Source organism: Aotus nancymaae, unplaced genomic scaffold, assembly GCF_030222135.1.
Source record: "Aotus nancymaae isolate 86718 unplaced genomic scaffold, 86718_ANA_hifiasm-v0.15.2.pri h1tg000040l, whole genome shotgun sequence".
In the NCBI taxonomy this organism is placed as follows: Eukaryota; Metazoa; Chordata; class Mammalia; order Primates; family Aotidae; genus Aotus; species Aotus nancymaae.
In genome coordinates this window covers 91,263,082-91,275,710 of record NW_026988454.1, presented here as the reverse complement: position 1 = coordinate 91,275,710, position 12,629 = coordinate 91,263,082, and the positions used below count along the sequence as shown (strand labels likewise).

General features: G+C 35.4%; 1 protein-coding gene across 2 annotated transcripts in view; it reads right to left on the bottom strand.

Annotated features, from left to right (window-relative positions):
• Window positions 1-12,629, bottom strand: part of COL12A1 (collagen type XII alpha 1 chain) — a 121,965-nt gene that overhangs the window by 21,299 nt on the left and 88,037 nt on the right. For both annotated transcript variants that reach the window (XM_064360915.1, XM_064360913.1), the window contains exons 47-53: window positions 12,064-12,228; window positions 10,447-10,485; window positions 10,212-10,350; window positions 8,064-8,206; window positions 7,359-7,468; window positions 3,128-3,277; window positions 390-467 (exon numbers count right to left, since the gene is read on the bottom strand). In XM_064360915.1, coding sequence (XP_064216985.1) covers window positions 390-467; window positions 3,128-3,277; window positions 7,359-7,468; window positions 8,064-8,206; window positions 10,212-10,350; window positions 10,447-10,485; window positions 12,064-12,228 — 824 coding nt within the window. The remainder of the gene's footprint in view (window positions 1-389; window positions 468-3,127; window positions 3,278-7,358; window positions 7,469-8,063; window positions 8,207-10,211; window positions 10,351-10,446; window positions 10,486-12,063; window positions 12,229-12,629) is intronic.

The following is a 12,629-nucleotide window of genomic DNA, read 5'->3' as shown; positions in this document are numbered from 1 at the left end:
ATCATCTCACATAGAAATACTATGGTTATTCCTACCATTTTAGAAACCTTAGTTATCCAGAATGGTGCCGGTTTGTTCTGTAAAATACTGATATTTTACAAGCAATAAGAGGGCTTTATAGTAAGTGGGCTTATCAAACACATTAACTTAGCAGGACTCTTCTGTTAGGGAGAATTTCCAGATACAGTCTGTGCATTCCTAGCTTGTGAGGGAGGGATCACACAGGCACTGGCCTTCTCTGTAGCAGCTGGTGAGCACCCACACGTTGCGTGTCTTTTAGCTTCATCCTGGAAATGCAACTGTGGAGTGCTTCCTCCTCTCCCAGGCACAAGGGTTTATTCCTGGGGGACTGTTAAAGCCATGACAGGATTCAATTTTGTTTTCCTTACCCTAGAGGGAATATCGCAGCATCTGTCTCTACTGGTCCACACTGGGCTGCAGACAATGTCAAAACTCTGGATTTGGAACTGCAAATAACCAACAAGCAACATCAGCTAAAGATGCATGAAAAAACATTTTATACTGACATTTCCACACTTTAACCACTGCCAGCTTCTCACACAGACTCTCCCAAGGGTACAAGCCACTGAAAGCAACATGATCTTTACTCCATCAGGAAAGAACATAAAAACATACCTATGAGAAAGAGATAGAAAAGTGAAATGTGGATGTGAGATTCCCACTCCTGATTCACTTCTTTGGTTGAAATGCAATGCGTGAGTGAGTTTTATTTCGTTTGTTTGTTGTGTGCTTTTTTTTTTTTTGAGACAGAGTCCTGTTCTGTTGTCCAGACCGGAGTACAGTGATGGGATCTCGGCTTACTGCAACATCTGCCTCCCAGGTTCAAATGCTTTTCGTGCCTCAACCTCCTGAGTAGCCAGGAGTACAGGCGAGTGCCACCATGCCCAGCTAATTTTTTATGTATTTTTTAATAGAGATGGGGTTTCACTGTGTTGGCCAGGCATGAGCCACGGTGCCCAGCCTTGTTTTATTTTTTAAGAGAATACTAATCTCTATAATTAAATAAATTTGAAGCCTACACACATTTAAATCAAGTTTGGTTTTGGTTTTATTTTGTTTTGAGATGGAGTCTCACTGTTGCCCAGGCTAGAGTGCAGTGGCACATCTTGGCTCACTGCAACCTCTGCCTTCTGGGTTCAAGAGATTCTCATGCCTCAATTAGCTGGGATTACAGGCACCCACCACCACACCCAGCTAATTTTTGTATTTTTAGTAGAGACGGGTTCTCTCCATGTTGGCCAAGCTGGTCTCAAACTCCTGACCTCAAATGACTCACCTGCCTCGGACTCCCAAAGTGCTGGGATTACAAGCATGAACCACCGTACCCAGCCTAAATCAAGTTTTAAGAGCCCATCCTTATAGAAAGGTAACATTAAAGCAAATTAAAGAAACAATTCTTCACTTATTCTACAACTGATACTCTTCTTTTTAGAAATTATTACCAAGGAGTTGACCAATAACTTTTCTGATATCAACTATTTCAAGATAGCATATACCTTATATCTTTCTACAGTTTAAAAAAAAACCTCTTTTGATAAAAAGTAAAAAGTTGTTTAGAAAATGTTATTCTTTTAAAAACCTGATGTAATTTTTTTTTTTTTTTTTTTTTTTTTTTTTTTTTGAGATGGAGTCTCCCTCTGTAGCCCAGGCTGGAGTGCAGAGGCGCGATCTTGGCTCACTGCAACCTCCACCTCCCAGGTCACAGTTTAAGCAATTCTCCTACCTCAGCCTCCCAAGTAGCTGGTATTACAGGCACGAGCCACCATGCCCAGCTAATTTTTGTATTTTTTACTAGAGACAGGGTTTCACCATGTTGGCCAGTCTGGTCTTGAACTCCTGACCTCGTGATCTGCCTGCCTCAGCCTTCCAAAGTGCTAGGATTACAGATGTGAGCCACCACACCAAGCCCTGATGTAATTTTTATACTTAAATATCAGATTCAATATTCAACAGAAGGTTTGAATTTCAACCAAAATTATATAACATTTGAATTAATTGGTTCTATGGTGTAGAATAAAAATTTTCCTTTTGAATTTAGAAGAAAATCCTGTCCATGGATAAAAGCTAAATTAAGTAAATAAAGTCATTTTTAAAATAATAATAATAGAAGCCGAACAGGCTAGCTTTGCTTTTAGGGCAATAGGTCTATTGATTGACATACATACATACATACATACATTTATTTATTGAGACAGGGTCTCGGTTGGTCACCCAGGCTAGAGTGCAGTGATGCCATCATAGCTCTCTGCAGCTGCAAATACCTGGGATCTATGAATCTTCCCACCTCAGCCTCTCAAGTAGCTAGGAATATAGGCACATGCCACCACACCCAGCTGATTTTTTCTTCTTTCTTTTTTATAGAGACAGAGTCTCAGTACGTTGCCTAGGCTAATCTTGAACTCATGGCCTTAAGTGATCCTCCTGCCTTGAGCTCTGAAAATGCTGGAATTATAGGCATGAGCAACGGTGCCTGGCTTTGATTGGCATTTAATGTGAACTTAATTACCTTGGTATAATGACAACTTTAGATTTAAATTTTCCCTACTAGATAGCATTGTAAATGGGGTTGGCACATTCCTGCCTCAAACCTGAGATGGTGAAAGTTGTGAGTAATAGGGTCAGCTGGCTGCCCTACTCCACTAATCCTTCTGAGACAGGCAGCCGAATAGCTCCTCTGTGAACAAGGGCGGGCTCTGGTGAGGGTCACAATTAGTGTCCCCAAATGCTTAATATTCTGATTGCACAAATCTGTATTAACAATTATCACTGAAGAACAAAATAGGAACTATCTTCTCTTTCACTGGGTGTGCTGGCAACTATTTGTGTGGTGTTCTCCAATCTGATCCTATTTCAAGATGACTACATGGTGTTCCCTGGTGCCTTGATAGCTTATTTTGTTTCTAGTAGGTAAACTACGTTATTATGCTCAGTAGATAATATATTTTCTCAATGTACTTCTTTCAATGTTTTGATTTGACCAAGAAATTTGACAATTTAAAACTCACTGAGAAAAAATAGAATAAAATAAAACTCACTGAGTTGTTTAGAAAATGCCATTGCAATCTTAACACAAGGTACCAAGAAAAAATAAAAATGCGTTACTCACTGCAGCTGATTTTCTTTCCCCTTTAAGGAGTTTTCCAAGAATTTCATAACCATCAGTTGTTATATTTCCAGCTTCCTGGATGTCTTTTTCTATGATTTCATAGCAGTCAATGTAAATCTTAACACTTTTTGAAGTCACTACAATATGAACCTAAAAAGATAAATTTCCATTATAAAATTTCTACACTAAAAAATTAGCTGACTCTGCATAGTTCAATTCAGATTTTTTTAAGTTTTTTTAATTTCAATATTTTTTTTTCTTTCTCTGTTTGTTTGAAGGTGACTGGCAGCAATGACTAAATTAGTCATACTGCTAATTAACCTCCAAAGGTTTGTTTAGCACATCGCTTTTAAGTTTTTCAAACTATTCTCATCCTAAATCAAGAGTCTTGTACTGAAAATACAAGAACAGTTGGCAACGTCAATGATATCATTTGCTAATAATATGAAATTAGACAAGCCATTTAACCTACATACACATACACATGCGTAATTTCTTATTTTCCTACTGTCTACTCTTACTGAGATGACCAGAGAGGATGTAGCAGGTAAAATGACTTTGTAAACTATAAAAAGCTATCCAAATAGAGGTTAATAAATCATGTATATATTATTATAATCACTAAAAGAAACTTCAGATGTCTTCCACTAATTTTGCTAAATTCAACTTTCAGTTTGTCGTTCCCCAGTCTCAGGCAGAAATAATCTGCACACCATATATATGTATATATATATGGAGATATATATACATATATATATCTCATACAGTGAAGAACTAGCACATTCAACTCTGGAAATAAATAGAATTCAGGATTCAAATTCCTTTTAAGGAAAGAAGTTCATATTGATTTATTTTTTGTTAGCTACTAAAGACACACAGAATGTTCACAACTCTATTAGTATAGATAATTAATAAAATGTTTGTATTTCAACAACGAAAAGAATGGTCCTAGGTAATCCTTGACTTTATAGCTATGTTCAGGGTTTCTACTTATCATACACACAAATACTCAAGTAGGCCCTTGATGATGACTTTGAAAAGTTTCACAGCAAATTAAAAGGAACAGAAATTCCCTTAAATGCTCACAGTCAATAAGTGTAAGAATAATTTCTAAAGTATTTTTTAAACTAAGTATTTTTCCCACATGGAATCACCACCAAAACATAAGTTTACTGCATCTGTGATGAATATAAATTACATATTGCTTTTTTATAAAAATAATACATAGCTCACTAAAAATAAAGTTTAAATGCCCTTAGGACAATCAACTAATACTGAGTTCCAGAAGAATACCATACTAGGATACTTATTATCTAATAAGAACTAAAACTTTTTGGTTCATATATGGACAACCATAGAAGCAAACATTGACAAAGCTGTGAAAAACCATAATATCCAGAAAAATTATTTCAAAACTGTTTTAACTCATGACAAAATTATTCCACGAACACTTGTCATTGAATGCTAACCATAGAGAAGCACCGTCTATAAATACATTTTGCTATAATTTATTCAGTGTGTTTTACTGCATTTTAAACACATGCATAATTACATTTTAGATTGGGCTCTTCATCTGTAGATCACTGTGCCAAGTATGTAGGGTAACCAATCTATTTCCTAAATGATGTGTTGTTGGTCCCAGACCAGGAGAAAACAATAGGGACCCTCTTGCCACTTGCCTTCCCAGACTCTGCCATTCTAGTTCTCTTTCTTATTATAAATGTCTCACATGAATCCATGTCATCTTTTAACAACAGAAGGAAGATGCAAAAAAAGCTTTTCAAGAGAAACTCCAAGAAGCAATACTGTCTATCATTCCTTAAACTATTTTAGTTAATCCCCTCTCCCCAAAGATCCCTCTCCCTGTCACTGTCACTAATTTCCTGCTCTTGAAATATTGCTCATTCTCATCCCAAGTTTGAAAAACTTCAATTCAGGAAGTAGATGGCAAGTGAAAGAAGATTGCTTGAATCCCTAGCTCAGTAAAAAATGTGAACAGCTGATAGCGAAGGTGGTAAATGGATGGGATAAATGAGAGTGGGCTGAAGGAAAGGGGTGGGGTATTACTTTATACTTGCAATTTACAAGATGCTAGCTTAGATTAAACTGGTTCAACACATACACACACACACACACACACACACACATACAATGGTAACTAGCGGTAATAGGTTAATTAGCTCGATCGTGGAGATCATTTCACAATGTATATGTATATCAGAACACCTCATTATATGCCTTAAGTATGTACAATTTTTCTATATGGCATCTCAATAACGCTGTTCAAAAAGAAAGAATGGGGTTAAGAAAAAGAGGAGAAATAAGAGCACAGTGGGGAAAAAAAGGAGAAACTAAAAGAAGGACAGATTTTAAAAAAAAAAAAAAAGAAGGTAGAGATTTGGAAAGAAAAGACAGAGCTTGTAAGGAGAAAAAAATAGGCATTATATAAAACCCAACAATGCAAATATCTTTCTGGGGAGATAAATGGTATAAAGAAGAGAATGCAAAAAAAAAGTATCTTGATTTGCAATAATTAATGACTATAACTACAGACCTCTAAAAAATATGCCTTTTAAAAATTCAGATAAAATGAAACATTCCATGACAGTTGGAAATTTTAAAATAACAGTTACCAAATGATTATCAGTGGTTTAATAGATGAGCAGATTCTCAATATCTTCACTGGTTATAAAAATAAAAATAGTCCTTTTTAGCAAGTTACTCAAATGTAAGTTTCACTGAGCCAAAAAAGTTCACAAGAACTTTGCCAGATTCAACATCTAATATCAGATAAGGATCAGTTGAAGCCAGTAACACTTGCCAAACTAGAATTTGCTTTGCCAATGAGGAATTTATTTTACTGCACTGCACTATGGAGGTCTGTAAACCTTTAAGTAGATATACCATTGTACTCAGAGATTTTTGTTTTTTCTCTATTTTTTTTTCTTTTGGTTATCACTAATGTGTACATGAAAGCCTCCTTGAGTTTGATTAGGAAAGTCCTTCACCATCCTTATCAAAAATCTGATTAATGAATAAGAACAATATTCTGGAAAGAAAAAAAGATTCCTCAGAGTAGAAACAGTAAGAAATACTGCTAAATCTACTCAAGTAGAAGAAATTTCTTCAATTTTCACTTGAGAATCAGCTTGAACTGGAAACATCTGTCTTTTATGTATAAGGGCTATTCTTTCTGCATGCTACACTGGAGAAATTTTAAGCATTTGTGCAACAACTGGTATTCCTGTTAACATAATCCAATGGATGAAGAAATACCATTAAAATGTCCATTCCCACACATAGAGGGGACAACCCACACTGAGGCCTATCAGAGGGTAGCAGGTGGCAGGAGGGAGAGGATCAGAAAAAATAACTAATGGATACTAGGTTTAATACCTGGGTGATGAAATAATCTATACGACAAACCCCCGTGACAAACTTTTGTATTTGTTACAAGATGTAACAAACGTGCACATCTTGCACACGTACCCCTGAACTTAAAATAAAAGTTTTTTTAAAAAGTCCATTGCTAGCCTCCATACCTAACCTAGATCGTTCTTTTTATTTCTAATGCTTCCAACTTCAGTATTTTCTAAGTAAGACGTGCTTCTTATTTTTCAACTAACTGTCCTTTAGAAACCTGAAAAAAAAAGTTTCTACTATCCTCTGGATGTCAGGATCCCCTAGAACGCAACTTAAAACTTTTAATAAGATTTTCTAGAGAATCGTGTTTTTAAAGAGCAAGTGTGCTCACATAAAAATTAATCTCATAAACATTTATCTTAATTATTTTGGCATATATTGATCACTTTTGGATTGATAAAAATGATTATTCTGCATTTCACTGGTTTGTACTTTTCAATAAAAAGCAAGCAGAAGAAATATTATCAATTAAAATAGAATCCACTAAAATTAAGCTTTTCAAACTAAAGGACATAAAGATTGATAACAAAATGGTAAGCAGAAAAGTAGGTGAATAATATCATATACACTATATGATTCAAATGTTAAAAAAAAGCATTAAAAATATATCAAAATGTTACTAGTTAGCTCTTGATTAGTATATGTTTAATTTTAAATATTCTTTGAATTAACCAAATTCTCTAAAATAAGATTTTATTTTTAAGAGACATAGTTATAATTCTGTCATTTTAACATGAAATTTTAATAAATAATAAATTTGCTTTATACTTTTTCTAGATAGCAGACTCAAATAATCTTATGTTTTTACCTTATGAAAACTTCCATAAAATAATGCTTTTACTTCATCTGTGTCAAATGTAACAGTTTGCACCTCGCCTCTTGTATCCTTGTTAAAGAATGATAACGTCTTGCTAGAAGCTGCAATCAACATAAAAGTGTCATTAAATCATAAGCATTGTATACTTTTTTTTTTAGACAGAGTCTCACTCTGTCATCCATGCTGGAATGCAGTGGCGTGATCTCAGCTCACTGCAACCTCTGCTGCCCAGGTTCAAGCAATTCATCTGCCTCAGCTTCCCAAGGAGCTGGGATTACAGGCACCTGCCACTGCGCCCAGCTAATTTTTGTATTTTTTTTAGTAGTGATGGGGTTTCACCACAGTGGCCAGGCTGGTCTTGAAGTCCTGACCTCCTGATCCACCCACCACAGCCTCCCAAAGTGTTGGGATTACAGGCGTGAGCCAGAGTGCCGGCCTGAATTGTATACTTTTTATTTAAAGTATTACCAAATAATTCTTTTTAGGGAGATATATTTTAAAATACAATAATTTGAGTTGTGATAAAATGCAATTAGAATATTTACTGATGTGTTATACTTGGAAAAGTTCAAACATAAAAGTATGTATCAAATAAATATATATATATATAATGTATATTCAGAAATTTTTTAAAAAGAGAAAAGAAAAACATAATCAAAACTATGTATGCATGTGCCTTAAGATAAAAATTCTTACGATCTGCAATCACTCCAACTTGTGGTTTGTAGTCTCTGTCTGTAATTTGCCAAATTGCAAAAGGGTCACTGGGAGTTTCTGGGAGAAGTCTGAATAATAATATAATGGTGTATGAAGGAGGAAGTCCATTTGGGTGTAGGTCTCTGTTGGATAAAACAAAAGAAAGAAAAAAAGAGGAAAGAAAAGAAGAAAGATTGATTGCTTTAACATCAAGAACAGACTATTTTAGATCTTTGCACCAGAATCTCATATGGGTGGTATTAGAGGCTATTTGTAACAATCTGGCTCCTTCTGACTTCTCTTTAGAAAGAGAATAATATAGGAAATGCATCAAAAGGACAAACACAAAAGATCCATTATGTAAATTGTAATCAATTATTTCTAATTTGATAAAGTCAAAAAGTCTGGGAAATTACAAAATAGTTGTTTATCCTACTATTAATACCTACTTTTTCTAGACACACAGAGGATTATAAAATTATATGATAATTTTAGAATAATAAACATTATGACTATGGATATCATTTAAGGAGAATGAATCCAAATAAATATATTTAATTTCCAATGTCAGGTGTATGAGATCATAAAATGGCTTAAGGTTTTAATTTCTCTCTCCCTCCCTATCAGTGATAGTTTTTACACTTCCAAATTCCCCCCCGAAATCAAATAAATCACCCCCAGAGTTCATATGTTCCCAAAAACAAAATCCATTTTAAATGTGAAGGCCATATACATGTGCAAACATTTAGTGATGATAAAAGGTTGTGAATCAATTAAAAGGAAATGTTTCTTGGCTCTAAGCTGTAAGTCAAAAAAAAAAAAATTGGTCCCATGTGTCCCTCCAGAATTTAGTACATCATTGTTCTGGGGGAATCTTTGAAGTGGAATTGATGGTTTTCTATCTAAGGCCATTTAATAACGCTCTCTTCCTGAAGGTAAGAAAAAGAACCAGATAATAAACTCATAGAAAAGAAGCTATTCCTTCATGAATTTTGATAAAGGACACAGAGCTTCCATGTTCTAATACCACACCACTAATGCCATCTTGCTTTTAAAACATATGCTCTGGGTAAGTTAACATGGTATCTTTTACATGTTCAAGAACCATCTTTATAATATTCTATATTAAAAATAATATTTTCTCCACATCAACTCTCATCTCTCACCTAATCCATTTTTCTCCCTCCTTAATTAATGCTTTTGAAAAATTATGTAATTCTATTTATGATTCTTTCCTTTCAGTCAAAAGTTCTGACTCTTGAGAAAACAATAGGGTGTCTTAAGTTAAAATGTAGAAATCATATGTTGAGCTGACTAGAGGAGTTAAATACTGGGTTTTAAGGTTCATTGAAAAACCTAGAACTCTAAGCCAACATGGTTAACCATTATAAGAGTTAGAGACTTACAATGCGGTCAAACTACAACAATACGATCTGTGCCTCTTAAAATAAATTAGCTTTGGTTTTAGTCTGAATTTTCCATCAGCTTTCTCAGAGTATGTCATATTTCACACATCATTTCTGACCCTGTCCTGAGCTTCCAATAGCTTTATTTCTCATTATTCTTTTCTCTCCATAAATTGGCAAACATGTTTTTCAACATAAAAAGTTTTCATTTTAATGAATCGGAAATACAGATTTCAGTTATCATACCCAGGTGCAAACGTTCATGAAGTAAAATAATATCAACAGCTACACAACAGATTGCTAGAGCATCAGCCAGTAAAAACTGCCAACTGATCACGGACAAGACTTTCATTTTCTAGATGTCTGAAACATGAAAAAGAATGTTTGCTCTCATTCTGCACTTATTCCATCCCGTCTTCTGCACCACAGGGAGAAATGTTCAAAATAATAAGTTGCCTTCCTGTTTTAACAGCTTTCCTAGCCTTAAATTCAAAAGGGTCAGTAATCTGTTACCAGCATGAGTTTCTTGGATCTGGGAATAATGAGGCCTGAGCCTTAGTCTCCTGTGTGCAAACAACTATGTAACCTGAAAAACTCAACTGTATTTAAGAAAACCAATCAGGGTCATCCATAAGCAGTCTTTCAACAATTCTAAAGTTCCAGGATTCTGGGAAGTCAGCAAAGATTCCAAGAACCTTTTGCAGGTCTTAAGGAAAAGAGAATCTCCTGTTGTCACACTTACGCTGTAGGCTGATTCACAAACGCATTCTTCTGAATCCTGTAAGCTGAGTAGCTGGGGAAAGACCCTGACTCCAAAGATACTCCTTGTACAGAAGCAAAATTCTTTTCTGTCAGATTGTATGCTTCAAGCATCTTAAAACCTTTACATCAGAAACGAAAATATTAAAAGGAGTATATTTTAATTATTTTATTGCTTAAATCTGGAAATTAATTAGCCCAAAAGTATAAATGCTTACCTGGTGAGGTGTAGCCATCCAAATAAATGAGAGGACAACCTGCAATGTACAGTGTTCTTTAAGTATGATTCACCAACACGATGTACAAATTATATACACACAGAAAGTAGCAATGAACATATTTAAAGTAATGACATTGCTCATTCATTTATTAAAATAATTTCTCAATTTAATCTTTTATGAATTATTTCTTGTACACTTCCTATGTGTAGGAGAAATTATACTATTAACCAGCGTAACAAATATTTCCCTAACATCCTCTAATCCAATTGGATTTTTTTTTTTTTGAGACAAAGTCTCACTCTGTCCCCCAGGCTGGAGTGCAGTGGTGCAATCTCAGCTTACTGCAACCTCCGCCTTCTGGGTTCAAGCAATTCTCCTGTCTCAGCCTCCTGAGTAGCTGGGATTACAGGCGTGCACCACCGTGCCCAGCCAATTTTTGTATTTTTAGTAGAGACGGGGTTTCACCATGTTGGCCGAGATGGTCTCGATCTCTTGACCTTGTGATCTGCCCGCCTCGGCCTCCCAAAGTGCTGGGATTACAGGCGTGAGCCACCATGCCCAGCCCAAATGGAATTTTACAGTACCCTTAAAAATAATAAAATAGAATTAAAGGAGGAATTTTTCATGTTTTTCAATAGATTTAAAGAACTTCCCTCCCAGGGAATTTTAGATTTCTGCAAAGGTAGGAGGAGCTTGTCCATCCCCGACCCTCTTCTCTGCCAAGTCTCAAAACCTCGCACTGGCTACCAAACACCATGTAACACTAACAAGTGTGCAGTAGTTTTTGCTCTGGACCCCTCAGTGTTGAGGGTACCATATGGCTGCATCGCCACATCCAGGACTACCTGGAGCAGAGGAAAAACCATTCCAGTCCACTACTCACTTTCACGAGTGCAGCTCCACTCCAGAACTTCAGCATAAGTTTTCATAGTAAACCAAGAAAGTTTGCTTACTCTAACTAGAGTTCTGTTTTTAATCGAATGTTTAATGGGGGGAATATTATATTTATAAAGCATAGCCCTGTCTAGGATCAGGGATCTGGACTAGTCACAGACCCCTAATCTGTAGGATTAATTGCCTCCATAATCTATACCCCAGGAAATGGTGTTAATGGATGGTGATAAGAATAAATTGACTTAAATAATCAATCTCTGGTTCTACACTGTAGTTAAAAAGCTGAACTTGAAAATCTAAACTCAAACAAATTGGAGCCAACTAAATTTCTGAGGAACCATTTTTTTCATTGCTCTTTGAAGCACAGATGTTGACAGACGACTACCAATTGATTACTAATGGGGAAAACCTTCATCTCACAGAAGGCAATTTTAAGCTGAGATTAATTTAACCAAATGTCACAGACATTGGGGTGGTGGGAAAAGGACATACTAAAACACTTTCCATATAAGGAAATTACATATTCAAGGCTAAAAATGGACTCTGACCAGCATACATTTAGCATGATCTCAATAGGAACAATGATTCAGTAGGTTCTCAAGTGATTTCCCAGGATCTATTTATGCACAGACTTGATCTCACAAAGGATACAGAATTATCTACTAAATAATTATTTTTCAGAATAAGTGAGGTTATAGATCCGTGTTGACTGTGACTTACTTGAAGTGGCAGTTTCACAAACAAATGTAATAAGATTGTCCTCGATCTTCTCAAAAGATTCAAAGTCGTCCACAATGAACACATGCCGTTCACTTGGTTTGCTGGCAATGTTGGCAAGTTCATTGTATTCAACGTCAGCCACACCAACTACAAAGACACTGAACCCTGCAAAGTCACATTTATAGAATGAATCACATCTCTTTTTCTGTCCTTGTTGTTACAACAATGCAAAAAAAAATTCTTATCAGAAATGATGCTGTATTTTCTTAATGTATGCAGCAAGTCCTTTTATTTGACATAAACTCTCTTTAATAAATACACACTTTTTCCAGGTCTTTCTATTTTCTAGTTTACAAAACTCATTTAATTTGATTTCCTAAGATAAAATCCTAACAATTCAAATATGAAGATTTTAATAGCAAAAAGACTTCACGTGGTGCACACTGCCTTCCACAGATCCACAGTTCTGATAGACACATGAGTTCTGCATCCATTAATATTTTAAGCTTATGTGACTCAGACATCAAGAATGGGCTCACTTTAAAATTTGGACTTTTGAAACTGAT